General features: G+C 39.5%; 5 protein-coding genes across 7 annotated transcripts; 3 read left to right on the top strand and 2 right to left on the bottom strand.

The window, feature by feature from the left end:
* Positions 1–4,134: 4,134 nt before the first annotated feature.
* RB195_020041 (uncharacterized protein) lies at positions 4,135–7,378 on the top strand (the record flags this gene model as incomplete). Its single annotated transcript, XM_064188171.1, has 11 exons — positions 4,135–4,200; positions 4,251–4,343; positions 4,648–4,750; positions 5,111–5,247; positions 5,350–5,430; positions 6,354–6,434; positions 6,495–6,679; positions 6,748–6,898; positions 6,964–7,038; positions 7,125–7,261; positions 7,339–7,378. The coding sequence occupies 11 exons, from the start codon at positions 4,135–4,137 to the stop codon at positions 7,376–7,378; spliced, it is 1,149 nt and encodes a 382-aa protein (XP_064044052.1).
* A 179-nt stretch (positions 7,379–7,557) lies between these two features.
* Positions 7,558–9,895, top strand: RB195_020039 (uncharacterized protein; the record flags this gene model as incomplete). Of its 2 annotated transcripts, none has more annotated exons than XM_064188168.1 (2): positions 7,558–7,640; positions 9,664–9,895. In XM_064188168.1, the coding sequence occupies 2 exons, from the start codon at positions 7,558–7,560 to the stop codon at positions 9,893–9,895; spliced, it is 315 nt and encodes a 104-aa protein (XP_064044049.1). The 2 variants fall into 2 exon arrangements, with proteins under 2 accessions (XP_064044049.1, XP_064044050.1); XM_064188169.1 differs by lacking the exon at positions 7,558–7,640 and adding an exon at positions 9,532–9,626 and having other exon boundaries at positions 9,730–9,895.
* Positions 8,303–8,828, bottom strand: RB195_020040 (uncharacterized protein; the record flags this gene model as incomplete). Its single annotated transcript, XM_064188170.1, has 3 exons — positions 8,303–8,346; positions 8,543–8,643; positions 8,710–8,828. 3 exons carry the CDS (start codon positions 8,826–8,828, stop codon positions 8,303–8,305), a joined length of 264 nt encoding a protein of 87 aa, XP_064044051.1.
* Positions 9,896–12,748: 2,853 nt separating the features above from the next.
* On the top strand, positions 12,749–26,152 carry RB195_020037 (uncharacterized protein; the record flags this gene model as incomplete). 2 transcript variants are annotated; one of them, XM_064188166.1, is made up of 14 exons in its annotated part: positions 12,749–12,834; positions 16,651–16,681; positions 16,784–16,810; positions 23,250–23,345; positions 24,113–24,254; positions 24,324–24,419; positions 24,481–24,593; positions 24,680–24,814; positions 25,183–25,318; positions 25,400–25,539; positions 25,606–25,740; positions 25,796–25,882; positions 25,968–26,072; positions 26,141–26,152. In XM_064188166.1, the coding sequence occupies 14 exons, from the start codon at positions 12,749–12,751 to the stop codon at positions 26,150–26,152; spliced, it is 1,341 nt and encodes a 446-aa protein (XP_064044046.1). The 2 variants fall into 2 exon arrangements, with proteins under 2 accessions (XP_064044046.1, XP_064044047.1); XM_064188165.1 differs by lacking the exons at positions 12,749–12,834; positions 16,651–16,681; positions 16,784–16,810 and adding an exon at positions 21,050–21,139.
* On the bottom strand, positions 20,751–21,072 carry RB195_020038 (uncharacterized protein; the record flags this gene model as incomplete). Its single annotated transcript, XM_064188167.1, has 2 exons — positions 20,751–20,893; positions 20,976–21,072. 2 exons carry the CDS (start codon positions 21,070–21,072, stop codon positions 20,751–20,753), a joined length of 240 nt encoding a protein of 79 aa, XP_064044048.1.
* Positions 26,153–27,543: the final 1,391 nt, after the last annotated feature.

Here is a 27,543-nt window from a genome sequence, read left to right as displayed (position 1 = left end):
AACTCCAATTCATGCCATCTGCGTAGAAGTGTTCATCTACCCGTTAAAAATAAATATCATTTCAAAGTAAATTCATATACCACCGATAAAAAATGAAAACAAGAGAAAACAAAACAAAACAAACGATTCTCCAACTCACTTCCAACGTTGATTTCATGAATGGTCGTGATTTCAATGCTGACAAATAGTACTTCCGGACAAAATGGAAAAAAGGGAGAAAGAAATAAAAAAAGTGTCTGGTTGATTGTTTTGGAATTGGAACTTTATTTCACAAAAGCTCACCGACTTTGCACAAATAGATATTATTATTACTACTACTATCATTAATAATAATAATAATGTCATTGATATCATTATTACTATTATTACTATTATTGTTGTTATTATTTCCATTCGTATTAGTATTACGGTAGCATAGGTGCGAGGAATGAGGAAGAGGAGCCATGAAAACTGTAACCAATAGTTACAAGTAGGAACAAAACAGCGACAGTTGGAATGAAAGGGATTTTTACGAGGATAATAGCTTTAGGAAAAATAGGCGAAGTTTAGGGATAAGGGATGAAGAAAAGTAGGACGTCCTCTTTCAAAATTCCGGATGTGAAAGCGGAAAAAACTAGTCGCACTCTCTCGATTTTGGAACTTTCGGATACATTTCAGCCAAGTAAAGCGAAACTATGGAAGAAATTGTTTAACTGGAAAGGTATATTCGTTTGTGAGCGGTATAATTCGTAGAAGCAGTGTGAACTCTGCAAAACTGTCGTAAAAACACTGTGTGGTGCCACAAATCGGCAAGTAGAGATACGGCAAAAAGAAAGAAACAACGGTTTACATCACTAATCAAACGAGAATAGAAAACCGGTTACGCATCATCACCATGTCAGCTACTTTTTATGTGGATATGTGTATAGCTACCAAATACGAGTCTAATACGGAACTCAAGCCAATCCACAGAGGGATTAAAGACAACACAACAAAATTGACGACGTTGAGATCCCTCCACGAAAAGATGAGGCTGAGAGCATAGATCATGAGCATGAGCGTTCACGAGCCCAATTTCACGCAATCATTTTGAAAAACGGCGTGGGAAACGTCCATCGTGTTCGAATTTTCCTACGAGGCACCGCATCCCTTTAAAACCGCCACGTCTGAAAGCAAGCGGACGGAAATCCATCAGATCCCATCAGTAATCTATCCACAAGTAAAACAAATGAGTAGGCTGCTGAAGAAGCCGGCGCGCTATATGGTGCCTCGTAGGAAAATTTGAACACGATAAGGGTTTATCACGCCATTTTTCAGAACGACTGAGAAGAACTGAGTGTGGTCGCACCCATTCTCATCATCTTTATACCTCTAACCTTATCGTTTTGTGAAGAGATCCCAATATTGTGTCAGTTTCGTAGTGTGCTGCTTTTTAAAGAGACATCTCATCAAAAGGTCGTAGTTTGACCTTGTGCGACAAACCGTTAGACTACACTGTGACTACATTGTGACTGAAATAACACATGATTCTCGCGGTAAAAATCACTTATTTTCACGATTCATACGTTTTTTGTTGGGTGTGGTTCGATTCTCGCAATTAATTATTTCTCAGCAGTAAGTGAGTGCGTAAGAAAATCGTCTTCAACGATCTCGTCGCTTTACCGACAACCTTGAACTCATTTGATCAACAACTGACTTACACTTCACGCGATATTTCGTTTCTCCAACGATCAAACATCGATGTCTTCGTTTTGAGAAGAGAACGAAACAATAACACAGCGAATTCTATCTCATAACTTTCCAAGGACAACGGAAAGGAGTCACTATTATTACCACTACTACCAATAAATTCCTAACAACTCCTAAACGTATCAACCTCACAATATTGAGGATATTCTTATCAATTTTTTTTAAAATCAAATATCCGTGAAGTTACATGGTAAACTTGAGTGTTTAGGCAACAACTATTTCGATGAAGCAGCCATTTTGAAGTGGAAATTTGAGGGCACTAGGAAAGCGTAGTAAGGGAAAAGTAAAAACGAGAAAGACGGATAAAAAAAACCAACATCCGTTAAATAAAGAGCAGTTCTTAAGTTGTTTTCTTCTAAATGGATCCAGTACTATATCACCAAGGATAGAATAAGACGTTGAAGTCAGCCGGCTGTCAATAGTGCCGGCGACAAAAGAAGTACAGCAGTCGCGAAATCGAGCACAATTCAAGGATACGACGTTCGAATCAACAACATGACAAGACGGACAGGCGCTTCCAGAAAAACATCTCCTCAAAAATTGGATTTAACCGTCTCTATACGAGCTCTACACGAGTACTCGTGCGACCGCTGCGGTCATAAATTCTAGATATGTAGTCTTGTTATTAGTATCACAGTGAGAGCTGGTATCACACGAAGTGGAGCGAAAAACAATGAACGGCTGTCGTGCGAGAGAAGTGAAAGCGCGAATCCGACTATGTCACATGTGAACTCTACGAATACGGATGATAACAGACCGATTAGAGAGGGTAAACGAATTCGAAATGCTAATAGACGTGAACGGTTCCCGTTCGAATGTGTCACATGAGCACAAAATCAAATACTATGAATCAAATTCTGCAATGAAGTTATGACGAACTACATGTTTACTGACATTTTCGTAAACTTCTGGCAATGCTAACTAGGCAGACGCATGTACTAAGGGTCGAAAGGTAGTAGGAGAGATGGTAGGAAGGGGCACACAACACTGCTCTAATTAAACTGTTCTTTCGAGCTCAAAAAACGTCCATGGAGCGCAAAGAACGTTCCCGACTTACAAATGGCTTTCCCATTTAAGAAGGCGATAGTACATCATTCGACAGTTTAAAAACTGAAAGTGGATAGAAGAATCGATTGGGGCCCTAAAATTTAAGGACTAGTCCTAGTAGATCTATGACATGTTGACTAAAGCTACTAAGAGAAAAAAGAAGATAGAGCTAGAATTATTAATGCTTTAACTTTTCCAAACTCTCCAAACGGACTCACTAGGGGGTGAATAGCTGAGCTATGTAGTACTTCCAATGATAAAACAAAGGGAACCGAAGATATTCACGGAGATGACTTCGCCGTAGTCTGCATTTGACACTTAAGAATGATTTTTTGCTCAATGGACGATTTCGTTCGCTCCAATTGCAGCTCGAGTTCGATTAGAGCAGTGCAGCGTCCCCATCTCTCCAACCACCTTATCACCTTGGAGTGGTTCGACATCGATTGGAAACGGTCGGATTTCGGGTCAATGAATTGCGCACCAGATGTCAGGATTTTCCGGCTGCACTATAGATTAGTTCTCATATGATTCGTTTCTTATTCATTTTTATCTATCCTTAAAAATCGACCCACTAAGATTGAATCGATTTACAAAGAAGAAAATTGGTTGGTTTTGGTTTTATGTTCTGCTAAGTTTTAAGTTTATGGCAAAATCTGCTGTAAATCTGAGAAGAAGCGATGAAGTGTAGTGGGCCGTCTTCGTTGTATAAATGAGAGCTGACGGATGAGACGTCAAACGAGATGTGTAATCAAGTCACGTCTATCCATGATTTATGCACCTCATCTGTTTCAGACTGAGTGAACAAGCGATAGGTGTAGGCGGATGAGAACGAAAAGCTCTTAAACTACATAAACTCAACTCGTTAACTAAATTACATGACGACTTCATAAGAACTTGGAGGTTCTAAGACATACCACCGCGCTCTTTCAGAAAAAAAAACATTTCCCACAGAGAAATGTATATGAACACCTCTGACTATTACCACCTTATTTTGATTTAACAACAACAGAACTCATCCGTAACATTCTTACGGAACACAACCACATAGGTAAATTCTTTCAGTGAAGACTTCGAATGGATTTGTGGAATCCTCCACGAACAATACAAATAGTGCTCTTTTTTGGAGATCAAGGTACTTATTCCCCAACAAATGTGACACAGAGAAAGCCATAAAGCCATAATTTCAATTCTGAGCTCTTACAAAATTCATATTATTATGTCGTTCGGAAAAGTCACGAGGGAAATTAAGAACATGGAACCAGCTAGTGTCAGACTGGAAGATTTCGCGCTCCAACTGCACCAGCTCTCTCTGAGGCTACTGACGTCTAATTTTTACCGAGAAGTCGTTACTTGTTCCTGATGAAAATATCTATTGGCGGGCCTGGTTCGTCCAAGTCAGGAAAGCGGTCGCTCAAAAATAAGAAGGTTGGCTACTGGTTTTGGTTCCTACTCATCTTATGATTCTTGTTCATTAGAAGTTGAAACGAAAGCACAAGACTGACGAAAGTGAAATCGCTCCTTTACCTTCAACTAGTACGAAGAACAAAGACATTCGTCTCAAAAAGAAGGTTTGTTAGCGCTTTATTATGACGGTTTTTTGAGGTGAAGTGTCGTTGGGGGGGCTATTCGGTGGCGCCCTTATTTCCCGAAGCTCTGACTTACTTTTTCTCTTAGTAACTTAAGTTAACCATGTCATAGATCTTCTAAGACTAATGCTTAGGTCTTAGGCCCCGATTGATTTGGTTATTTACTTGGAGAAAAACGGGCGCCACTGAGTGGCCTCTCCCAACGACACTACCCAGTTTTTTTTTCTGTTTGGTCTGTGTCGCCGCCCATATCCTTGTTATCTGATTACGAATGCTCTATTTTTAGGCTAAAAAGTTGAAATCCGGACGAATCCCTGATGGTGAAACAGAAAGTAGCATTGCAAAGTCCCAGGATAGTGACGATACCAATGATGAAGAGCTCTCAGAAGGTGTGCTCATTTTAACAGGTTGTTTATGTTGAACTTAAACTAATACTTTTTTCATTTGTTTCCTCTTACTCCCTTATTTATGGTTTGCTTTGATTTTCTGTTATTTTTGGTTTTTGTTTAAGCTTTGGACTTCATTTGGACTTCTTTCAGTGCACAATAACATCAGAAACTGCAGTTCCTTCAATGTTTTCGTTCAATCCACGAACATTATTGATATCCGATTCATTTCTAAAGCTAAACCGCATTTTATATTGTCCGACCAAAGAGTGATCTTTCTGCTAGCTAATTTATGTCTTAGTTGCTTACATGTTTGGAAACTGAAGTTCCAGTAAAACTCTATTTCTCGTGATCATTCCATAGGAGCTGACGATAATAGCGGCGATGGGGATTTCTCAGAACTCTTTGGCGACGGTTCTGGTCAACAGCTCGATTTTGACATTGAAGCATTTCCTATGGAAGCCGACGATCGCGACGGAATCGTAAATATGCTCACACAGGTGGGACTTGTTACCAAAAGTTTTCATAGCATGTTAATATTTCGACCATTTAACTCTACTATTTGTTTTCTTTAAGAGAAAAATACCTTCGTTATTGTTCAGGTTTTTCTTCGAGCTGATATTGATCTTCCAGCTTTTGCAGATGCTCTGATTGCCCAAAGTCCGTTTGGAATCGTCATTGGGGTGAGCGTATCTTCTTTTCAAAGTATGTTATACCTTTTGAGATCCTCTTTTTTAAATGGTGGCTAGGGTTGTTGTCGCGCAGTTTTTTTTTTCTGAACTGATATTGAGCTAATAATGTGTGTGTCACTCTGAAACCTACTTATTACTTAGAAAAGTCTGTAGAAGGAAATTGCTGCGAGTGAAATGGAGTCGTTGTGTTTTCCCACTTTTAGTGCTAAGTTGTGCGATCTTGCAAGGAATCAGTGTTTTATTCCAATATTCAATTGTAATCATGCTTTCACTCTTTTACCTAACCAGGCAGAAACTTACTTTTCCTTAACTATACAGAAGTTGTATGTGGGATGTTGAGCATATTACCTAAGATACTGGAGTGCATACCTTGGAAGTGGATAATGGATACACAAAATAATTTGTTCATCTTTAAGTATATTTCAGAACTCAATACTTTGCTTTAGTATTCTTCTTACCGATTTCGCAGTCTTGTTCCTTTAAAGTGATAGGACAAAGCCCTCAAGAAGCTTCTATTTTGTACATGAAAAATCCTCTTTTATATTCCAACGTAGTTACAACGGCGGCGAATTACTATTTTGTGCAGATAGTTATGCAGTATCAGAAGAAATCTGGGTACGTCGTTGACCAAATATTTTATACCTTGCGCTCGTTCTTCTCTAGGGACTCACAAGATTTCCATTTGCATATTTGGGGTCAAATGTAGAAAACACCGGGTGCGACGCTTCTGCCGCAACTGACAATTTTTCCTTGCCTGACATAGCCTTTTTGCTCTGCTTCAATCGAAGGTGTATCGTGTTTACCCGGTCAAACCGCGCTGACTGTGTGCGCAAGCGGTCGCAGTTTCCCCCCTTCATTTCTATAACAACATTGATTTTTAACATTGATTCCTGCCCTAATTAACACTATTCTAGCCAGCCGAAGATCAGTGTGACGATGATAATGAAAACGTTGTTTATGGTGTTTTAACTGTCGCTGAGTTAATTTCATCGAAAGTAAGTGGTTGTAAATTAATTGAAATAGTGTGTCAAAATTTGAAGCAGAACGTTCTTTAGGTGGAAACACCGAAGTTTGCAAAGGATATTATGGATTTCCTGGGGAAAAAAGCACAGATGTTTGCATTACCAGACTTCCGCAGTGCGCTCGAGACCTTAAAAACAAAGCGTACTGGTGTATTTGTTAATGAAAGGATGTTGAACTTCCCTTCACAGATTATACCACCTTCTTTCAATAGTATAAGGTTCCTTATTTTCTATTTCAATTAACTTTATTCTAATGCTTATGTGAGTTCATCTGAAACCGACATAGGTCTGACTACGAGCGCCTGAAGAAACCATACCAAAGAATTGTATATGTTCATAAGTTGCGAATCGCTGACCCAGAACCCGAATCAACCGTGAATAAAAATGGTGAAGAAGAGCCGATGAAAAAGAAGAAGAAGATGGGAAAGGCTGAGAAGGTTAGTCAATATTTCCATATATTACGTGCCGTGTTCCATCCTCTACGATTCTCCGAATATTCCAGAAACGACTGGCTCAAAAGGCTCTGTTAGCCGCTGAAATCATTTATGACAACGTGGAAGACGAGACCTTAGTTCAGGTAAGCAGCAGTATCGTTCAACCTTCAACTATGGTCTAACTGTAACTTCCAAATTAATGCGATTATTTTCTATCAATTATTTCCAGCTAGAAGACGGTGAGGCTCACTTTTTCGACTATCCTGTTCATACGGAAATAGAAAGTTCAAGTAAATTCCACACCATTCATAAGGATGGGAAGTCTTTTAAACCATATCGGCGAGTAGTGGTTATGGACAGTCAACGGTATGTTCAGTACTTCTTCCAAATAAAAGCTGACAGTGATTGAATTGTAAAAATTTGTTCAGTGGCGTTATTTTCAGGTTCAAAGCTTTTTTGGACCATGTCAGCAGCTCATTCTAATGTCCTGTAATCTCATTATTCTTGTCCATTGTGATATTTTATGACTATATATTGATTATTTGCCGATTTCTTGACTTTTTTTCTGGAAAAACTGTTGCTGTTTTCTTTTACATTGTTGACTTCAATCGTTGAGTTTTCGCATTGTTCTTGTTTGAATTTTTATATTTTTATTCTTGTATATGAAGATGGTACTAAGTTCTTCTATCTCATCTATTGGCGGTCTGATCAGAAGCAGAGTGTGTCAGTACCTACATAGCTATAGGTTACAATTTTTCAAGTAATATCCAGTTGATTGATATAGGCATATATAATTTGGAACATATATAAGTAGGGTCAAAACGATCTCTAAGCTCAGTGTAGTGTAAACGGCTGCGTTCGAACCGGGGCGATGGAGCGTAGCGATTAGAATCGTGGGGGAACCCTGCCTAGCACTCATCGTTTGTAGTCCCGTGATGGTTACATCTTGATCCCAACCACTAGCTAAACCGCGCCGCTACGAACGTAGCCGCTTGCGCAACTGCACCGAGATTCAGGTCGTTTTGATCCATCCCTAGCATGGGATAACAAAGGCCGAGAGGAAAAATTAGCAGTGGCAAAGATTTTCGTAATGCTAATTTAGTCAAATTTATTGGGAAAGTTTTGCATAGAAAAGGGAGAAGGGACTTTTTTTTCCTTCGGTTTATTTGGAGCAATGGTCATGAAAGTGTACGAGTGAGTAAAGCAGGAAAGTATAAATGAAAAACTAGTAATGGGAGAAAAAATTAAGAAAATGAAAAATGTGACAAGTCTATACTCTGTCAATATTGCACAACACAAACATTGGCAACTCCTCAAAATTAGGACCGTAGTTGACCACATTAGTAATTTGCTTCGTTTCAGAGATGTTTCAAATCTTCCCACTGAAAATTGTAGTTCCTCGTAATCCTATTGGTCTTTAGGAGGCTTGAATTGCTCACAACGATCCTTGCCTAAGACATCACGTTGTGATCACCTCTGGCTTGCACCTGTGGTGGATCTGATAGTGATATCTGCTCGTTCGAGGCGCACAAAGAACATCACTTTTTTTCTTTGATACACTTCGTGGTCTCTATATCTATATTATTTATACCACTTGTCAGGAGGTCATCTTGCTGTGCGTATTATGTTATATTTCGCTAAACCTACTCTTGTAATGAGAGCACACTACAGCACCAAATTTCATTTTCGAATCGAATTTTATAATGCGGCAACGTCTCTGGTCCTTGAGAAGTGACGTAGGATAGCTTCTGGAATCGTTTCTATCATTGCATGGATAATAATTAAACGTAGATTAAGCGAAGAAAAACGCCAACGTTAATAAGATGAGCATGGTAATGGATTCCTGGTCTCCTTCACCACTTCCTTGATTCTGCTCCTCCTGTTGAGCTCTAAATACCGCTCTTGTTTTCCTGCTCAGTTCACAAGTTCTCATCTTCAAAAAAATCACTTAAATAAAATAAGATAAAAAAAACATGCGAAAAAGTAGCGTTTACAGGAGGATTTACCAATGATCACAAACACTCCATTTCAAAACTAATAGAGATATTGCGAGAGTATAATATGCCTTACTTCCATTAATCTGAATATTACTTCGAGCTTTTGAGTCAGAAGGGGGCAGCTGGGCAGTTAAATGACCCGCGTTCATTACATGAGCAACCTTAGGAAGATATATAACAACTTCACAACTGAAACTTTGCCATTTCATAACGAAATCATCGATGGTGGAAAGAAGACGCTTTGAGAAGGTGTCACAACCTCACCCGAAATATTCAGAACTATGTATTATAAATACATGGATAAAATGGAAAAAAAAATTGATGACAAGAAGTTACACCATCAAACTTCATATAGTTTTAACCCATAGCCGGGTAAAAACTATATGAAGTTTTGAGTATTGTCCATGTTCGACTACCTTTGAATCTTGGCATGTTGAATTCGTAGCTTTTATTAGGTTGGTGCAAAATTAATTTCGGTTTCGGGGTATATGTAAATAAAACAATTTTTTACCTTAAATTATTTAGTCTCAAGGCAAACAACACAAGCCGTTTTGTAGGATTTTTTTTCCTGGTCTTTTAAATAAACATATAGCTGTCGCTCTAATTTTTTTTTAGCCTTTTCCAATGCTCTAAAATATCATGAACCGACGCGACTATCGAGTTATCATGCTTTACGAATTCAAATTGGAACACTCCGCAGCAGAAGCATCTCGTAACTTTGGCAGGGCTTCTGGGTTAGACTGTCCTTGCGAATGGACAGTAAAGCTCTAGTTTGAAAAATTCGCTTCTGGCTTCTGGCGGTTTCGATCTCGAAAAAAAACCGGGTCGCGGTCGCAGGTCCTCGCTTGGTAATGAAGATCTGGAGAGAGCCGTGGAAGCAAATCCGGAGCCTAACACACCGACGTTACCAGAAGACCTGGGCGTACATCATAGACATTTGGCAGAAATTGGCAAAGTGAAGAAGATATCAAGGCGGGTGCCTCACGAGCTGACCGAAGAGTAGCATCTGGCATGCTGCCGCACGTGTTCTGAGCTTTTGATTCGGTTAAAAAAAAATGAGCCCCTTCTTAGTCGTATTATAATTGTAGATGAGAGGTGGGTTCTTTACGATGATAGGTAACGTGGATTCGTGTGGGTAGATAATAATGCCCTACCAAACACTTCTCTCAAACCCGATCTTTACCCCAAAAAAAATCATGCTTACAGTTTGGTGGTGTTGTAAGGGTATAATCCACTACAGCTTCATGAAACCAGGCCAGACAATTACAGTACTTATTTCTATTGCTTTGATTTAGAGCATATGTATGAAAAGTCGCAAAAATTGTGGCCCGCAGTGGTGAACAGAGGAGAACCGATTCTGCTGCAAGACAAAGCAAGGCCACATACCGCACAAATCAACCGGCAAAAATTAACCCATTTGGGTATAGAAGTTCTCCCTCACCCACCGTATTCCTTAGACCTTTCCCCAACGGACTATCACTTTTTTCGAGCTCTTGATTCACATTTTCGTCAGCAACAGTTCACTAATTCAGACGATGTTGAAAGTGCTTTCCATAATTTTGTTGATTCCTATAATCTCAGTCTTTGCACTAAAGGCTTAAATTTATTACCAGTTCGTTGAAAAAGATGTGTATACTCTGATGGTTTCTACTTCGATTAATAGAGTTGTGTTTAAGCTGAGTTATAGTAAATTGAAGTATGTGGCCCGTTTCCGAAATTAATCACACGCCAACCTAATATATGATTTGTTTGAGCTGTGGCCAAGATTGGTAATGATCTCTATTAACATTTAGCGTTTCGGCGTTACCGCCTTCGTTAGAGCCTAGAAAAGTCAAAGTCATCAGTAATTTATCTTCTCGAGTGCCTCATCACCTACAGAAAGCATTTGAACGATAAGCCTGCTCAAAGAACAACATATCGGCTAGTGCTTACTTCATTTCGCTGAATATGGTAACATAACAAACCACCACGTATCACAATTACGAATCACAAGGGTTTTTATGGGGATCTGACGGCTCGCCTTTTAGATCAAAACCTGCAAAGATCTTGATATGGATTTAGTTCGTTTGTGATCACAATGCACTCATCCTTTTTGTTCATTTTTGGACTCTTGGCGGTTATCCAAAATGGTTCTGGTGTTCTGCGCGGTATGATCTCGGACTCGAAAGATACTATTGTAACTTCCACCTCTATTTCGGAGTTTTTGTGACATATTCTACGGTGTTTCCGAGTGAAGTGAAGATTTTAGATTTTGCAAGTCCATTTAGGTGCTCCTTGACCCGAATACATATGCCGAATATAGAGGGCGCCTCCCCCATATAATTGTCACCACACGACCTGCACGTGATACGATACACTGCTCTCATGTGATACGATACCATGCGATCCCTCTCCTTGTAACGTGGGCACACCACGCAGCTCGGAGTTGTGCAAAGTCGGTCATATGAACGATTGCGTACCAGCTGGCACTTCAGATAGGTATTACCACAAGCTTCACGTTGTTCTGTAGACCCGCTTTGGGTAGGCAACTCCGCACCGCTCTGCGCATATCATCACATCATATTATCATCATGTATGAAGGCAGACAGAACGGACTCTTTTCAGGACCATCTACTACTTTTGGTCTTTGCAAGGAATGTCGTGCCTGTCGAACAACACAGTCTCCAGTCGTGTACCCATTGGATATTGCCACTTTGTGGGCCAGATTTACGGAGCACGTTTTTAGTTCCGTTCTTTCCTAAAAAAGATGAAAAGGATGAGTGCATTGCGGTCACAAACGAACTAGCCCCATGTCAACATCCGTGTAGGTTTTGGTATACGGGGCGGGCTTTCAGGTCCCTATAAAAATCCTTGTGATTCATAATTGCGGTACGTGGCGGTCTATTAACATATTCGTTGAGTACGCGTATCGTTTGAATGCTTTCTGAAATTACCGAAATAAATTACTGATGGCTTTGACTTTTCCGGGTTCTGACGAAGGCGATAACGCCGAAACGTTAGCTGTTAATAAAGATCATTACCAATCTTTGCCACAGCTCAAGCAAATCAATACAAACGATATGAAGCTCAGTGCGGTCACGTAAGCGTTAGAGCTCGAAACGATGCGGTATCGTTGGCGGCTGGGATCGAAATTGGACCATCGCAGACCGCAATGATGAGTTGTGCCAGAAAGGGTCTAGATCTTAACCACTACGCTCCACAGCACCGCTTCGAGCGCAGACTCTCACGTAACTGCATCGAGATTCATGTGGTTCCGGCCCCACTTTACTTCTGTTAGGAACCTTTTCTTGGTGCTAATGAGCAGTGGTAATAGGTTCCAGAGATTTTCGTATTTTACGCTCTTATCAGCTACCTTACATTTGTTTACCAACAAAATATTATGCCGGACTTCGAAAGGAAGGGTCTATGAAATGACATGTTCATCATCCATCGGCAGGAGAGAAAACAAGTGGACGTGGCTGTCTAAGAGATCAAAGTGGAAGTCGTAGATGAGATTTTTCCCCATTCTTCAAAAGCAGCATACCACGGATTTCACGTGGTGAAGGGAATCCGCCGGGAAAGCTAGAGATGGAGTTGTAGATTGCGGGATACGAGGTAAATCGCTCACTTTTCCTTAATCGTCGTAAAAAAAACGGCGTGGGAACTGCTTTAATTCCTAAGAGATACCTTAGGACGCTCCTCTATGTACACGTTCCATTCACCTCAGCTGCTCATTCATTAGTTTCACTTGAAAAGGCTGGTGAATGAATATCACAACTGCTCGATGCGGCGCGTACACAAACGTTACGCGTTGCAACAGGAATCGTCGTGAAAAACAACGTCTTTCACGCGATTTTTTTACGACGATTAGGTAAAAATGAGCGAAAAACCCCGGAGCCAGCAATCTACAAAATCATCTCTAGCTTCTCCCTCGGATAGCTGCCTCATCAAGTCAGATTCGTGGTACGCCGTCTTTATCGCAGTGGTTGTGTCATTTGGGTTCCGAGTGCATTCAGTTTTGTTGCGTCTTATGAATGAAGAAGTTTCTGGAAACACACTCTTCTGAAGAACATTAATATCGATTGGTTCGAACAAGCTACATCCATGCGCTTTCGCGTCTACTTCTGCTAGATACATCATATCCTAGTAATCGATGCATTGCATAGGAGACTTTGAACTCTACGAAGTTCAGGGGAAAGAGATGGAATCCTTAAAAATAAAAAGGACCTAAAGCGTAGACCTAGGAATAGTTCTGCTAAAAATAACGAAGAAAGGATTCATCCTGCTTTTACTCTGTTGATGTGAGCATCCATCGTTATAATTGGGCCAAAACGACATGAAGCCCGGTCCGGTTGCGTGAAGTGGCGCTTGAAGCAGTCTTGGTAGCGATTGAGACCGAGATGGCAGCGATGAGTGGTGCCACCAAGGGTCCCTCTTCGATCCTAACCGCACCGCTCCACCGCACCGCTTCGAACACATTCGCTTACGCAATTCCTTCGAGCTTCAGGTCGTTTTGACCCGACGATAGTGAAGTCCATGAAACCTCGTGGTTGTCAAATAGTTTCCATAAACAAAATGCACTGGTATACGTCATGAATGATCCTAGACTAGTGGTCCCCTGTTTCACGAACTGTAAAGAAGTTTTCCTGTGCAGTAATAATAACCGTAATAATGAGTAGTCCTTTTAACAATGGTGTTTTCACTACATGACAATAGAGTTGAATGAAATCAATCTTGTTATAATAATCACATGCAATTTTGTGGAAACGATGAATATTTATCCTATCATTGGACAGTTGAACTACAGTAACGAAGTCTAAAGTACAATGTATAGTTATCCCTTTTCAGCCTGCAATGTAAACAAGTAAGGAAGCGCATAGAATAGAAAATAGCGCAGGTGATCACTGATCAAACAAATTACTGGGACAGTAGTCAAGCAAACAGTTTTGTATCCACGAAAAGCAGTTTTATACATTTGAGAACTAAATCAACGAATCCGATCATCGTTACTGAACATTATGCTCTTCTTCTTCTCCTCTTCTCTCCAGCGCTTAGTTTTTCCTATCATTATTTGTCATCATTTCTTCTCATGTGCCTTTAATTCGATTTGCGCCAATTGTCATCATGATGACAATTGCACCAGCCTCCAGGAAAATCCTGCAATCGAATACAACTTTTTCTAGTGTTTGACCTGCACACATGTGGGAACAGATGAGGTTACTTAAACTCACATGATTTTCACGTTCAAGAACTTGTGGGCAAACTATCTTTCCCTTCTGAAAGGATGTAGGCTAGTTTTCCTCAGGTTTTTCACTCAACTCCTGATATCGAGACTGTGAGGGTGCACTCACTTCATCTATCTCTTCTCAATTCCCTTCGTTTCTAAACATTTGATTGTTTACTTTTGTTGTTCTCTTCTCTCTCTTATTTTCCTCGCTTCTTATATAATCATTTCGATTGAGAGGATTACCAGAATTACAGTTTTTCTGTTCAGGCTTTGACAACTGTCCAATATTCATATTTTTACCTTTTTTTTCATCTGTCTCGTTTATTTGACCATAACTGCGTTATTTGGATTCAGAACAAGACTGTCCTCATTATCCTATTATCCTTCATCCAATCACTTTATTTTTTTGACACTTACTTCGTATTGAATATCCTAACTCACCCCTTTAAAAGTCCCCTTTCTACGAAACCCATATCTTCCTATTTATTGCCTCTTGACTGATTAACTGATTGTAGTTTTTCTCCATCCACTAATACCGTGTACTTATTTTGATCCCAGAGACTTCAATTTTCATATGGTAATGTCCTCAATTTCTGAAATCTCAAAAAAACTGTTTAACAAATATTTTCCATAGGTTCTATTCTTGTATAACGTTAAAACACATCTGCGCCTCTTTATCTCTCATTCAACTTTTTTTTTCTCGGTTTGAACGAAAAAAATTTCTCGAATACGCTATACAACTTCGTAAGAGGTGCTTACAGGAAATTACTGCAATGATTTTCTAAAAGGTATGCAAACCTTTCTACTCATGTGACTGGTCATACATATTTGTTTATTTTTCGATGTAAGTATGCTACTTCAATAATAGTAGTCTAATACAGTAGAATAATAGAAAATAGATTAGTATATAGCTGAATATTAGTGAAGTAGCTTGGAATATAGTAATTACTTCCGTTTCGCTTCTACCCTTATATGCGTAGAAATTTTTAGCTCAATTGAAAAAACTGAATGTCAGTGGTTGCCTGCAAAGTACACAGATTATTTACGATACAAACCTGCACCGTGTCTTTCTGCAAAGAAAAAAAATTGGGTCAACATGTCCAAAATTGACCTTTCCGAATATTTTCGCGTAAAATCATGAAGAGAGTACGATTCAGTTCAGTTTTTGCAGGTTTTTTTTTTCAGCAAAAGATTCCTTTGGATTATTCCTTTTTGTAGGAATTATGTCCAATTAGTTTGAAACAACCATTTAATCCCATGAAAAACAGAATTATAAATCCCAATTATAAATCCAATGGCTCACAGTGGCACATTTTCTGAATGTATTGGATCTGAATTTTCATTTTTATTCCTGGGCGTTTTATGGATATCTTCTACTCGCTCAAACCTCTTGTTTACATATGTTGTGCGCTGCTGCAAGACTTTAACTCTACTTGAAATAGACCCCTGTCACAGTTAATAGCTACAACTTATATCAAATGCGGAGAGGAGACGGACTAGATAAGAAACTTTTTTAACAATACGATTACCAACTGCATCTGAGAACAGAGGAAGAGGTGTGGCTTCCGAAGAACTACACACGCAGAACAAAAGATTAGAAGTGGACAAAAAAAAAACAAAGATAGGAATAGATAACTAAAATTCTTCGGTCGTTTTGACCCGACTGTAACAACGGACGCTCACATCAAGAGAAGAATTATTAGCAGAATTACTGCTATGTCTACGCTTTAGAAATTATGATTTGAGGCATGAATACTGAGATATTTGAGGTATCTTTTCCATTAAATTTCAACTTCGAGTTCCATGTTGGTTCAATCCGACTATAGTCATCTGCTCTTATAGTAGAGTCAGAACGTCATGAAGCACGGTGCAGTTGCGTAAGCGGTTGCGCTCGAAGCGGTGCGGTGGAGAGGATCAAGTGAGGACCCCTGCTGCAACCGTTCATTGCTGCAGTTCACGATGGTCCCAGCAAGATTTCAACCGCTATCCCCACCGCGCCGCTTTGAGCGCGTACGCAAGTGCGCCTTCTTCATGTCGTTTTGGCCCGACCGTACGCATTTAATTCGATTTGCACTTATTGTCATCACGATGACTATTGGACCAATCACTAAACGAGTAAAATGTAGTTGAGAGGGGCACTCACTGGCGCCCTTATTTCTCGAAGTAAATAATCAAATCAATCAGGGCCCTTGGGCCTAAACATTAGTCTTAGAGGATCTATGAGATGTGAACTAAAATTACAAATAGAAAAAAGCAATTTGGAGCGTCGGGAAATGAGGGCGCCAGTGAGGGCTCCCGCACCTCCCCCCTCCTTCAACCATTTTACCCTGACTAAACTACACTACCATAATAAATCTTGTGGCTTGATTTATAAACGTCTGTACAGAAGAAATAACTTCGACTCGGATTGTTTTCACACACTGAGAGATATTGATCAATCTGTCGTTCCCTTCTGGAAGGTTCTCTAATAGTTAGCTTTTTGCTCATTGTCACCACTCCACTTCTAAGAGGATGTCTGTTAATTCTTCCTCGTCATTCATCCTACCTTCCAGGGACACCAAATCACCTCAGCCAGTTGAACGCGTCTCCCGCAACACATCCTCTCATTCCTTACTTGGCGCACCCTCTCTTCGCTCTGCTCTGAACTAATCGAAGCGCCCATCCGCTTCAAGACATTCGCTCTAGTGTTGCAATAAGAAGAAGGAAAGAGACGTGAGTACTGTTTGAGACTTTTTTATTTCAATTTTTTTTTATTTTGTGATTTTTTGAAAATGTTTCTATAGGCTCTCTCAAGATCTCATTCCAAATCTCCGCTTCGTCTGCCTTTAATTTCCTGCTGCTACCAATATTTCTTTTAATCATTTCCTTGTACTTTTTGGAGATTTATTTGTATTTTCAACTATCTGAATTTGTTTCTTTTTTATTATATTACTTGATCCTTTGAACTTTGCGTCGCGCTCTAGATCCTTTCCAACTTACATCGTCCTGGTCTCGGAAGAAAATTTCAACACTACGATCATTTGTACTGATTTTGATTCTGATTCTTTCTAATCTGAAACAAACCATATAGTTAAGCTTTGAGAAGGAACCGAGACTGATTTCCTAATTTATTTATGATGATATGATTTATTTATGATTTATTATGTCTGCATCTTTCATTCGCCTCTTTTCAGTTTTTCCAAACGCGCTGTAAAGAGGCTGTTCTCTGCACCTACGAAAAAAAAAACTAGCGATGACCTTCAGAGTTCTCTTTGCATGATTCTATACGGCCTTCTGCTACTTTGTTGAATGCATTCTTCCGCTACTTAGTCGTTTTAAAAACACAAATTCAAGTAACTGTGAGTTTGAAAAAGACGTTGTTGTCGCTTTTAGTAATGAGCCATATGTCTCTTACACTCTACTTCAGTAATGTGACGAGGATATGCCTTCCGTCCACTCCAGCTGATCATATGAACTTATCTTCAGTTTTATTTATTTCCCAGAAGTTTCCTCTCATTTACCTTGAGGAAAAACTATGCTGTCATTAGCGACACTAATTTGTAACATTTGTAGTAAAAAATACTGTTTATTGCAGTGATCCTCATGATACATCATACAATTAAAAAATTCTTTTCTTTTCGAGTAGATTCCGAGGAAAATCGATTGGATTCTGTAAGACGCAGAGGTTAGGAATCTCCTAGCCGTTACGTAGGGTCATTTGCACTGGATTCACTGCGAGAAAGTATCCAATGAGTCTGCCCACCAGCAATGCAGTATTTTATTCCTAATTTACATTTATTGGGTCATCACATCAATAATACGGTGTTCCGTTCCTAATTTATCCTTCATAGATCAGGATGGACTTTTTTTAAATTCAATATACACTCTCCTCCTTTTCTACAATACTCTTCCATCTTTCTAAACTAAACTTTCAATGTCCCATTTCGAAAATCCTCCCTGATACTTTAATTTATGTGGTTGAAAAAACTTAATTATCTATGGAACAATAATTGCGAAGTAAAAATAGTTGAACCCAATAATAATTGCGCTCTCTAATTAAGCTTTGAGTCAGTAGGTCAACTCGCACCACAAAATCGACCTAATCGATTGACCTACTGACCTACTCAACCTACACGTTTCCGGTAGGTACGTGTTTAACCAATTATGACGTGTTGATGTGCAAGCAACGTAAAACATATGAGAATGAAGAGAACAATATGTCAGGTGGTTTGGTCTGTTTAAACAGGCAGCGACATGCTTTTGCATGTTTTGACGAGATCAATGACATGTCGAACTGGTCTATGAACAGATTTCTAGCCCGGGATCAAGTAAAGCTTCTTGTGGACGTCCAATGATTTACCCTTCGCCGATCGATAGAACGATAATCGATAGAGCTATGGTGTCGATACTAACGAAGAATTGAGAGATTTTGTTGTGACTATGGTTTGGTAGGAGATCACGATCATGCACAATTACACGAAAAAAGAAAAACTGTCGGAAAAAGAGGGAAGAAAACGCGATCAGAGGGGATTTTTTGGTCCACCGGTCAGCGGACAATGTGCCACTTCCCGCCTCTGTTCCCGGATGTAACCCATAAAATCGACACAATATGTTCGGCACTGATTTCAGGTGATTTTCTTTGTTCTGTTTTTCCCTTCTAGTTATCCATCATTCCATCATGCCGTAAAAAACTTTGGGACAATTGTAACATCTGAAACACATGAGCGTACTTAGAAGGACCACAAGTTGTGTTTCTCTTTCTTTTGTTCCTCCTTCGCACGTATTTCGTAGAAAAAAAAGTTTTTGGTGTTACATGCCTCACTTTCTTCGGTTGCATTCGTCAGGTGATGCCCAGAAGTTGCCCATAGGTGTTTACACGTTGGATACAAACAAGAAATGAGAATACTTCTTTTCTGGCGACTTCGCGAGGAAGTATGACCTCGCTTATCTCATGGACCCATTCGCGACAGCTATCATCCACTGGTTGTCGTTAAAGCGTATCACATGCTCAACCCCCTAGTTCGATTTTTCTTATCAAATGCGGCTGCGCCTGTGATCTTCGATCATTGATACGAGAGAGAATTCGGTATCTTTCTTTTCATTTTTGCGAAATGAGATACTCTTAGCACCACGTTCCCGATGGAACATCCGATTATGGTGTAGGGAAAGCGGTCAGAGTTCTGATTCCTTTGGATAGGCCATGCCAGAAAAAACGACAACTTCAAAGATGTGGTGTGTAGCCGCTAGTTTTCACTGTTACTCGACAAAATTTGTGTCAAAATCAAATAGCTATCAGAGGGATATTGCATGAATAGAAATATCCGAAAAAAAATTCATATGTGCGCTATTGGTGTATGCGAATCAATGAAGTACGATATAAATGTATTTAAGTATACATTTCGCGGATAGATATGGAAAATTTATCAGAAGGAAACTGATAAAGCGTGGTAACAATAACGATTTAAATATAAATGCGGGAAAATTTTTCGGATTGTAATTTTTGGACTCACAAAAGCGCCGTTGTTCGATCGGATGGCTGATGCAATAATACCATTTTATTGTATCATATCATGGTCTATTTAAACATCGAGTGCCGTACGGTCGAACATTTATCCTCCGGGATTCTCTCCTAACCGGTGAGGTCCCCACTTTGAGTTTACAAGACGTCATCATTTGTTCTGGACGCGTGCCGGCCGAGGTCACCGCTTTGCTCCGTCACGACTGCTATTTCCGCCTTCTTCTCTCTCGTATCTTTCACTCTATCTAGTGCAACTGCTTTCGATGAACTTTCGCTGTCCTTCCGCAAGAAGGATTACGTGTTGATGTTCAGACACACAACGACAAAACTCCTTGCCAGTTATACACTTTATATGGATTGTTCCGTTTATGAAAATCGCTCCGTGGTCAAACGCGCTAGCGCGCTTATCCCACTCATTCCCAAGCTTTTGCGCATTGGATTGTGTTTATTCATAGCACAGTTTGTGTATGCAGCCCGGACCTTATATACATAGTGGATATGCATAGTTGATCTGAATGAGAACGGAACGCAACGTGGAATTCGCAGGATTTCGTCCGAAATTCGTTACTTAAATAGTTCAACGAATCCAATCATTAGTTTCGTACATTCTCGGATACAAGAACCTCCACTTCATTCAATTTTATCTGTGTATGTTCCGTACTTTGTTTGTTTTAGTGATTTTATGTTTGTTTTATTTTTCATCTCGAACTGCTCATTATCCTTGGACTTCCTCTTTACTCTCACGTCATTTAAAATAGATGAAACTGGATGTGATATAGGCTTGAAAAAATCTCCCCCAAATTTATCTGAGTCGCTATTTCTTCAGAAGCATCAGCGTTCACTGGTGTGTGGCCAAATTTTTGTTTCGTCTCAGACATTTCTCAGGCAGAAACGTTGACAATTAGAAGTAAAGAATCACCACATTTGCTGTGATTTCATGCTTCGAGAAGAACTATGCTCTCTATCGAATTGGTGTCTATAAACTTAATGCATAGATGATTGTGGTATACGTGGTACTTTGGCGGGAAATTCACATATTCTGGACACTAGTGACGAAGTTATTATGTACTTTAAGGTTACATAGTGCATGGTTGAAGATTCAAGTGGCTATTGACGCATTCTCCTCGATTTTTGCTATCAGTTTTCCTACCTTGGTCATTTGTTTTCCGATGTTTTCAACGAAACAGAATCGATTCCCGGTCCCCCTTGCAAAAAACATTGTTCGCCTTCCGCATACATATGCGTTACGTCGGCATCCCTGTCTGTTGCACTACAGCATACATAGCTGTATTCGGGAGCTGAAATCCATTCAAATACCACTAAAGACCTCAATTTCTCTTGGAACTATAATCTTTCCTGTCACTCTAAAGCACTACATACCCTGCTCCAACTTATTGACCCATTTTCCTCTCGCGGAGATCAATTCATCGAGTTTCCGCTGATCGCCGTTGTCAATGATAAGGCGGTGTTCTCCCATTCTTCGTTTGGGATGCAACTCATTTCATCGTCAAATCGCAGGGCGGATAAGACCACCTTTCAAGTTGGTATGTCATCTTTTTTAAAAATAAACATCACAGTAATGAAACTTCTGCAACAACAACATTCTTTTCCTTTGTACTTTTTTCACCAAGGCTGGATGTGTGGTGTGTGCGTTACCTATGCAGTCAGGAAAAAAGAGCGCTCTATGTGCTTACGGTTACGTTATAGATTTCTAGTCATAGATGCGATAGTCGGAGCCATTGGTCCAACCCTCTTCACGTCTGGACCGGTACCCCCTCACTTTTGTAAGGTTGGTGGAGGGATTCCCATCACTTGAGCTGCACCCCATGAGCTAGACCCCTTTTACCTGAGGAGGGTCCCGCTCCTCCTTATCGCACCTATGTTTCTAGTCGGCTCACATGTAATTTGACTTTGAGATGTGTCTAGGTTTCGGTATGTTGTCGTTTCCTTTGTGTGGTATGCGCTCATTATGGTTCTTCTTAGGAAGAGCAGCAAAACGCCTCATTCAAATCGAGCATTATTGAAATTTTCCTCACTAAATTGTTTATTTTCACTCCCTCTTCACTTTCTGTTTCTTTCCTTCTCTTTCTTCTTTTTTAGTTGCCGCAACGCTTTTCTGCTGACCAGATTAATCGTCCGATTACCACGTGCGTGGGTGAACTGCTTTGACAGCAGCAAAGTGAAAGCATCAATATACTTTTTCCTTTCGTTGCGATTAATTAGGAATCACCAGTATCCATAATTATAATTGTTCAATGCAGCTGATTCATGATGGACCGTATATATTCGCGAGAATGTAGCATCCTTCATACCTGGTTCTCTTTCAACCAAAATAGCTGTTAACCACCATTTAGCACTACTTCATTTTGATTATCCACTTCCACTCAAAAATATTTCTATTCAAACATTCAAAATCTTTCTCAGCTCCACTCAAAAATATTGCTTGAAGCAAAGTTCATCGAAACGTATTTTATAGATCATGTAATTCATATCTCAGCAGCTCGTATGGTCTAGTGTTTGAAGTATTTCAAGAGATCCGCGAACATCTTCAATAGTGTTCCGTAAAGCATACAACCTCTATATCTTCACTTTTATGACCATGCTGTTCAAACAGTTTGAAGCGATAACCACTTCCTTTATATGGGTGCACCAAAGCAGTCACAAAGCATTGTGTCCTGATACCCAGTGCGGTAACTGTTCTCTCAATGATAGTTTTTCCGTGGAGATTAGAATTAAGAAATTCTTGAAGGTCAAAAGTTCGGAGAACGGGATATGTAAGTATGAATCTCGTCACGGCACTTCGTTGTGCATACTACTAGGAAAATACGTGGACATTTCAATGACACCATTGCTTTCTCCGCCTTCTCAATACGCCTATCAAAATAATGTGAATTCTATGAGCTGCACATTCCATCTAATGGTTCCACTTACTACTCACTTGTTATCTTTTTGATGACATTTTTCTGTTTCGCTTCCTTCTCTATTTCGTACAGTCCTCTCGCTTACATTGTCATCTTGACTGAACTAGTTCCTTTACGCCAAGTATTTTTTTCGGATCGATATGTCTTTTCCGGGGAAAAAAAACTCGTGGAAACTGCAGTTTCATCCAATTTTGAAGACAGTACCATTTCCACTTATAATTTCGCAAATTCTGGGATCAGCTGTTCTCTTCCTGAAAGTCATAAGAGAACTATTAAGCGATTTTAAAATTCTGATCACATTTACCATTTTCGGGCACCGAAAACGAAAGTACACCTCAATTTCGTCAACTATTTGTAAGTAAAAGTGCTTACACATGCACCCATACCACCTCAATATTATGCTCAGAATTGGATGAAATTTCTGGATCCACTATCACTCCCCAACAAAATTTGCTCATATTAAAGGAATTTATGTGATACCCCTTATTTTCCTGTTGATCATAGCTCATAGAAGTCCATAAAAATCATCAAACATTTTAAGTGCTGCTTTAATCTCGGGGTAGTATTGAGGACCTCTCGTATATAAAGGTTATCGTATCATCATTTGCGGTGGAAATATCCAGTAGTGTATCCCCTTCTCTCTTCACCCTTTACAGAACTTACCAATTACACTATTGTGGTTTTGATCGTTTAAATTTATTGGAACTGTCAAATCATTCATATCGCATTCCAGGGTACAACAAAGGAAATGTCCACTGAAGCGTTTCCTCACTTTGGAACGGCTGCGATCCATGTTGGACAAGAGCCAGAGCAATGGGATATGAATCAAGTAGGTAATTATCGTAATCTACAAAAATTGCGCTATCATGTGTCAATATAGCATCGTTCATTTGCACTTTTTTCGTAAATAGTTGAGTTCGTTATCAAGCAAACAGACATATTCCTTCGTATTTCACTTACTTCATTGACGAATCTGTTCTCTTTTCCTTATCAACAGACGTACTCGTACGCGTTTCATTGAAATTCCTCCGAGTAACGACTACGAAATCGCTCTTGATATCGTTAATGGCATTTTATGCTATCAGGCGAACGACCCCCCATCCATTAAACTTATTTAGTCTTTAAGTTGAATGAATGATTGGGATAGTATCAATTTCAAGGGGAGAAATTATAAGTGGTACCCAAGAGTTATGATATTGAAGTAAAACCATCGTGGTTATCAATATTTAGAGGATTTAAAGTGCATCTACACACGTCAGAAAAAGAATACACATCGTGGTGAAGTATACGCGTTGTACGATCAAAACGAAGCATGTGCAGTTGCGTTAGTGGCTGCGTCTGAAGCGGCGCGGTGGAAACGGTGGTTGGAATCGAGGTGGGACCATCGCGAACTACATTGAAGGATTGTGTCAGTAAGGGTCCCTTCTAAATTGTAACTGCTACGCTCCGCAGGGCCGCTTTGAGCGCAGCCGCTTATTCAGCTGAAGAGAGCTGAAGTCAAGATGGGAGTGCACCCTATTTTACTATACTTACTTTCTTAATGCAAATTGTTTCCTTTTCTGATATGCTAGTTATTAATTAGTCATTCTTCTTTAGGTGGTGGCCCCTATTTCTCTCTCTACAACTTACAAACAAGATCGACCAGGAGAGCCGAAAGGTCACGACTACTCTAGAGCTGGTAATCCCAGCAGGGATGTTCTTCAAAAGTGTTTGGCATCGCTTGAGGAAGGCAAATATTGTCAGTTTTCGCTTTTATTATTTTTCTTCATCTTAGTTCTGTCATTCCAGTAGGCTATGAACTTTATAGGCCATGTGTTTGCATCCGGCCTCGCCGCCTCATCGGCGATTGTGAACATGTTAAAAATTGGAGATCACGTGATCTGTTCTGATGATGTATATGGTGGTATGTCGTAAACACTCACATCACTGAATTCCATACTGTAATGATCATTAGTGAATTTCAGGGACACAACGTTTCATTCGTCGTGTTTCTGTACCTAATCACGGACTTCAAGCGGATTTCGTTGACCTGACAGACCTTGCTAAGTTTGAAGCCGCTTTCAAACCTAACACTAAGGTGATTGATAGGAGGAAATCCTCTTGAGAGTTATGATTTTTCATTATGTACTGTTACAAGTTATTAGCTTTATAAAAGCGATTCAGTTGATTTGGATGGAGACACCTTCTAATCCGCTACTGAAGGTTGTAGATATAGCTGCTATAGTACACACTGTTAAAAGGATCAATCCTGATATCGTTGTGGTAGTGGACAATACATTCATGAGCCCTTACTTCCAGGTGAGCACAGGTTTATATAACTAAAATTCTGGAATGTTTCCAAACGGGGGTGAAATAACTGCACCACGTTGAATTGTTTTGTTTATGAGTGGTGAGTAGGGCCTTATCTGTGCTGTTCGTGAATTCTCCTCACACTCACTGGTATGACGAATATTTTATATACAATACAAGTCAGAATGTATGAAAAAATAATGAAATGTATGAGAAGTGCTCCCTAGTATTACATATGATACAGTAAGTACGGAGTACTGATTCTATCCACCGAAGAATACTGGATGTAACTACTTGTGTAGGGAGAATTTCGATGGTGTCTACGGCTGTCTCACTTAACAATGGTAGCTCTATAGAAATGCATCCAAGGATTTCAGCGTCCGCTGTCATTAGGTGCAGATGTCGTTGTTCATTCAATCACAAAATACATTAATGGTCATTCGGATGTCGTAATGGGAGCAGTGATCACGGACAATGATGATATTCAACAACATCTTTTCTTCCAACAACTTGGTATGTTTTCGTTTCATTTTTGTGGATTTTTTGGTACGTTTACCTACCAAATATAGCCTTGCCAAATTTGAAGACGTTTAGCCGTTGGCGCCGTCCCTTCTCCATTTGATTGCTTCCTCGTGAACAGGGGACTAAAGACGTTGCACTTGAGAATGAAAGCTCACTATCAAAATGCTCTTGCGGTTGCCAAATATCTTGAGGGTAGCGAAAGGGTAGAGAAGGTAGGTCGGGAAATACTGCTCACTTATCTTGATTGTTTTAGATATCTAATGCTAAAACATCCTTAGGTGTTGTATCCAGCACTCCCATCGCACCCACAACATAAAATTCACTTGGCCCAAACGAAGGGGATGTCTGGAATGATGTCTTTCTATTTGAAGGGTGGACTCGAGGAGAGTCGCACATTCCTGAGTAGCCTTAAAGTATCGTTCTTTATTACTTGCATATCTTCGAACCATTCTTTAAACTGATTTTCAGATTTTCACCCTTGCTGAGTCTCTTGGTGGATATGAATCGCTGGCTGAATTGCCATCAATTATGACCCATGCTTCCGTTCCTCCTGAGGTACTATCCTGAAGAGTGATATTTGACTGAATTATTCTGAAGTCACAAAGCCATGTAAGATGTCCGCATAATTTTTTCTTTAAAGGAGCGCAAAAAGCTCAAAATAACTGACAACCTCATCCGACTTTCCGTTGGCGTGGAAGACCAGGACGACCTCATCGCTGATTTGGATCAAGCACTTAAAGCTGCTGTAAGTTCTATTGTAGCATAATTTGTAGATCGTTATCTTGTTAGAAACTTATATATTTTCAATTTCAGGTGAAAGTATGATCGGCTCTTATTTCAATCCTCGTTTTCAACCGGTTCTACTTCGACTTTGCTCCAAGTATTTCACAAGAGCTTCTCATCTATATAGCAACACTTGCGTGTTAATATTCAACCTGAATATATTGAATATTTCGTTCTTTTGTATTTCATATTGTTCCAGTGATTGCATCCTTTTGCTGGACTGTTCCCTTAACGATTGTCTAAAGTATCCGCTATTGAATAAGCTCAGTTCACCTCATGAGGATGTTTGTTCATCTTTAGGCGACTTTCACATCCTTCCACACTGGTTTCAGTTATTCCGCGGCTTTTTTTTTACAATGGATGAAAATGCAAATAAATTTCTCCAGTGAGTTCATTGTTGAACAGCGGGATTACTAACAAATGATGTTGTTATGTCATAACACCTCGGCAGGGACGAGTTGTTCACGTTTTTTGCTCTTCTGTTCCTTTTCATATCATAAGTGGTGTGTTATTTATTGATACAGTGCTTGAAAGAATTTTTCAAGTGCTAATGCCTTTGCATTTCTCATCATATTTGTAGTCAGCAATCTTGATAGCTTCTGCGTGTGGATTTCTATGCAACTCTTTGGAATTGCTGTCGATAAGACAGTTTTTTTTTTTGTGCTGAATGGTTACCTTCCCTCTAATAGTTGAAAGAAAATCAGTAATGCACCGAAGTCGCGCTTAAAAAAATCAGTAGGGTGGGTATTTTGCACAAAAGATTTTCACACAACGTATTCATGGGGGATCTACTTGGTAACGTTCTCTAGAGAAAAAAAAGAAAACCTGGAAAAAGTGCACAAAGACTGTGCTCAAAACGATTGTCATATTTCCTGGTCACCGTGTGCAGGAACGGCATTGAGCGAGCTTCTTCTCTAGGTAGAAAAGATTGATATGATCGATAAATATCTCGGAGTGTTCGCTGTGCAGCTTTTAAATTCTTTAAATTATTAAGTTAAATTTTATATTATTAATAAACTATTAATTTAATTTATTAATAATTTAATTTTATTTCATTAATTCATTAGATTGTACTTTCTCATACTATAGTTTTTCCGATAGTGTTCCTTTCCTTGCAACGATCCTGAAACTTAACTTGCAATCATGGGATCTCATTTGTTTGTCTTTCCTGAAAGAGGAAGAGTATATTTTGCTATGATCTCGACACCAAATTGCTTATGTTAGCGTGTTCCTTGATATACGACTGTGCTCCACGGTCTTTGTAATACAACAAAATAGAAATAACCCTAACGAAAATTTCCACGCTATGCGAGATAAATGAATATTTATTGTAATGATAATCGAACTTATTAATAACTTATCACAGATGCACATAAGTTTATCACCCAACGTCATAAAATAATGTTATTTAAACCACTCAATAATTTAAGAAT

Source organism: Necator americanus, chromosome II, assembly GCF_031761385.1.
Source record: "Necator americanus strain Aroian chromosome II, whole genome shotgun sequence".
NCBI lineage: Eukaryota > Metazoa > Nematoda > Chromadorea > Rhabditida > Ancylostomatidae > Necator > Necator americanus.
This window is presented reverse-complemented; position numbering and strand designations above follow the sequence as displayed.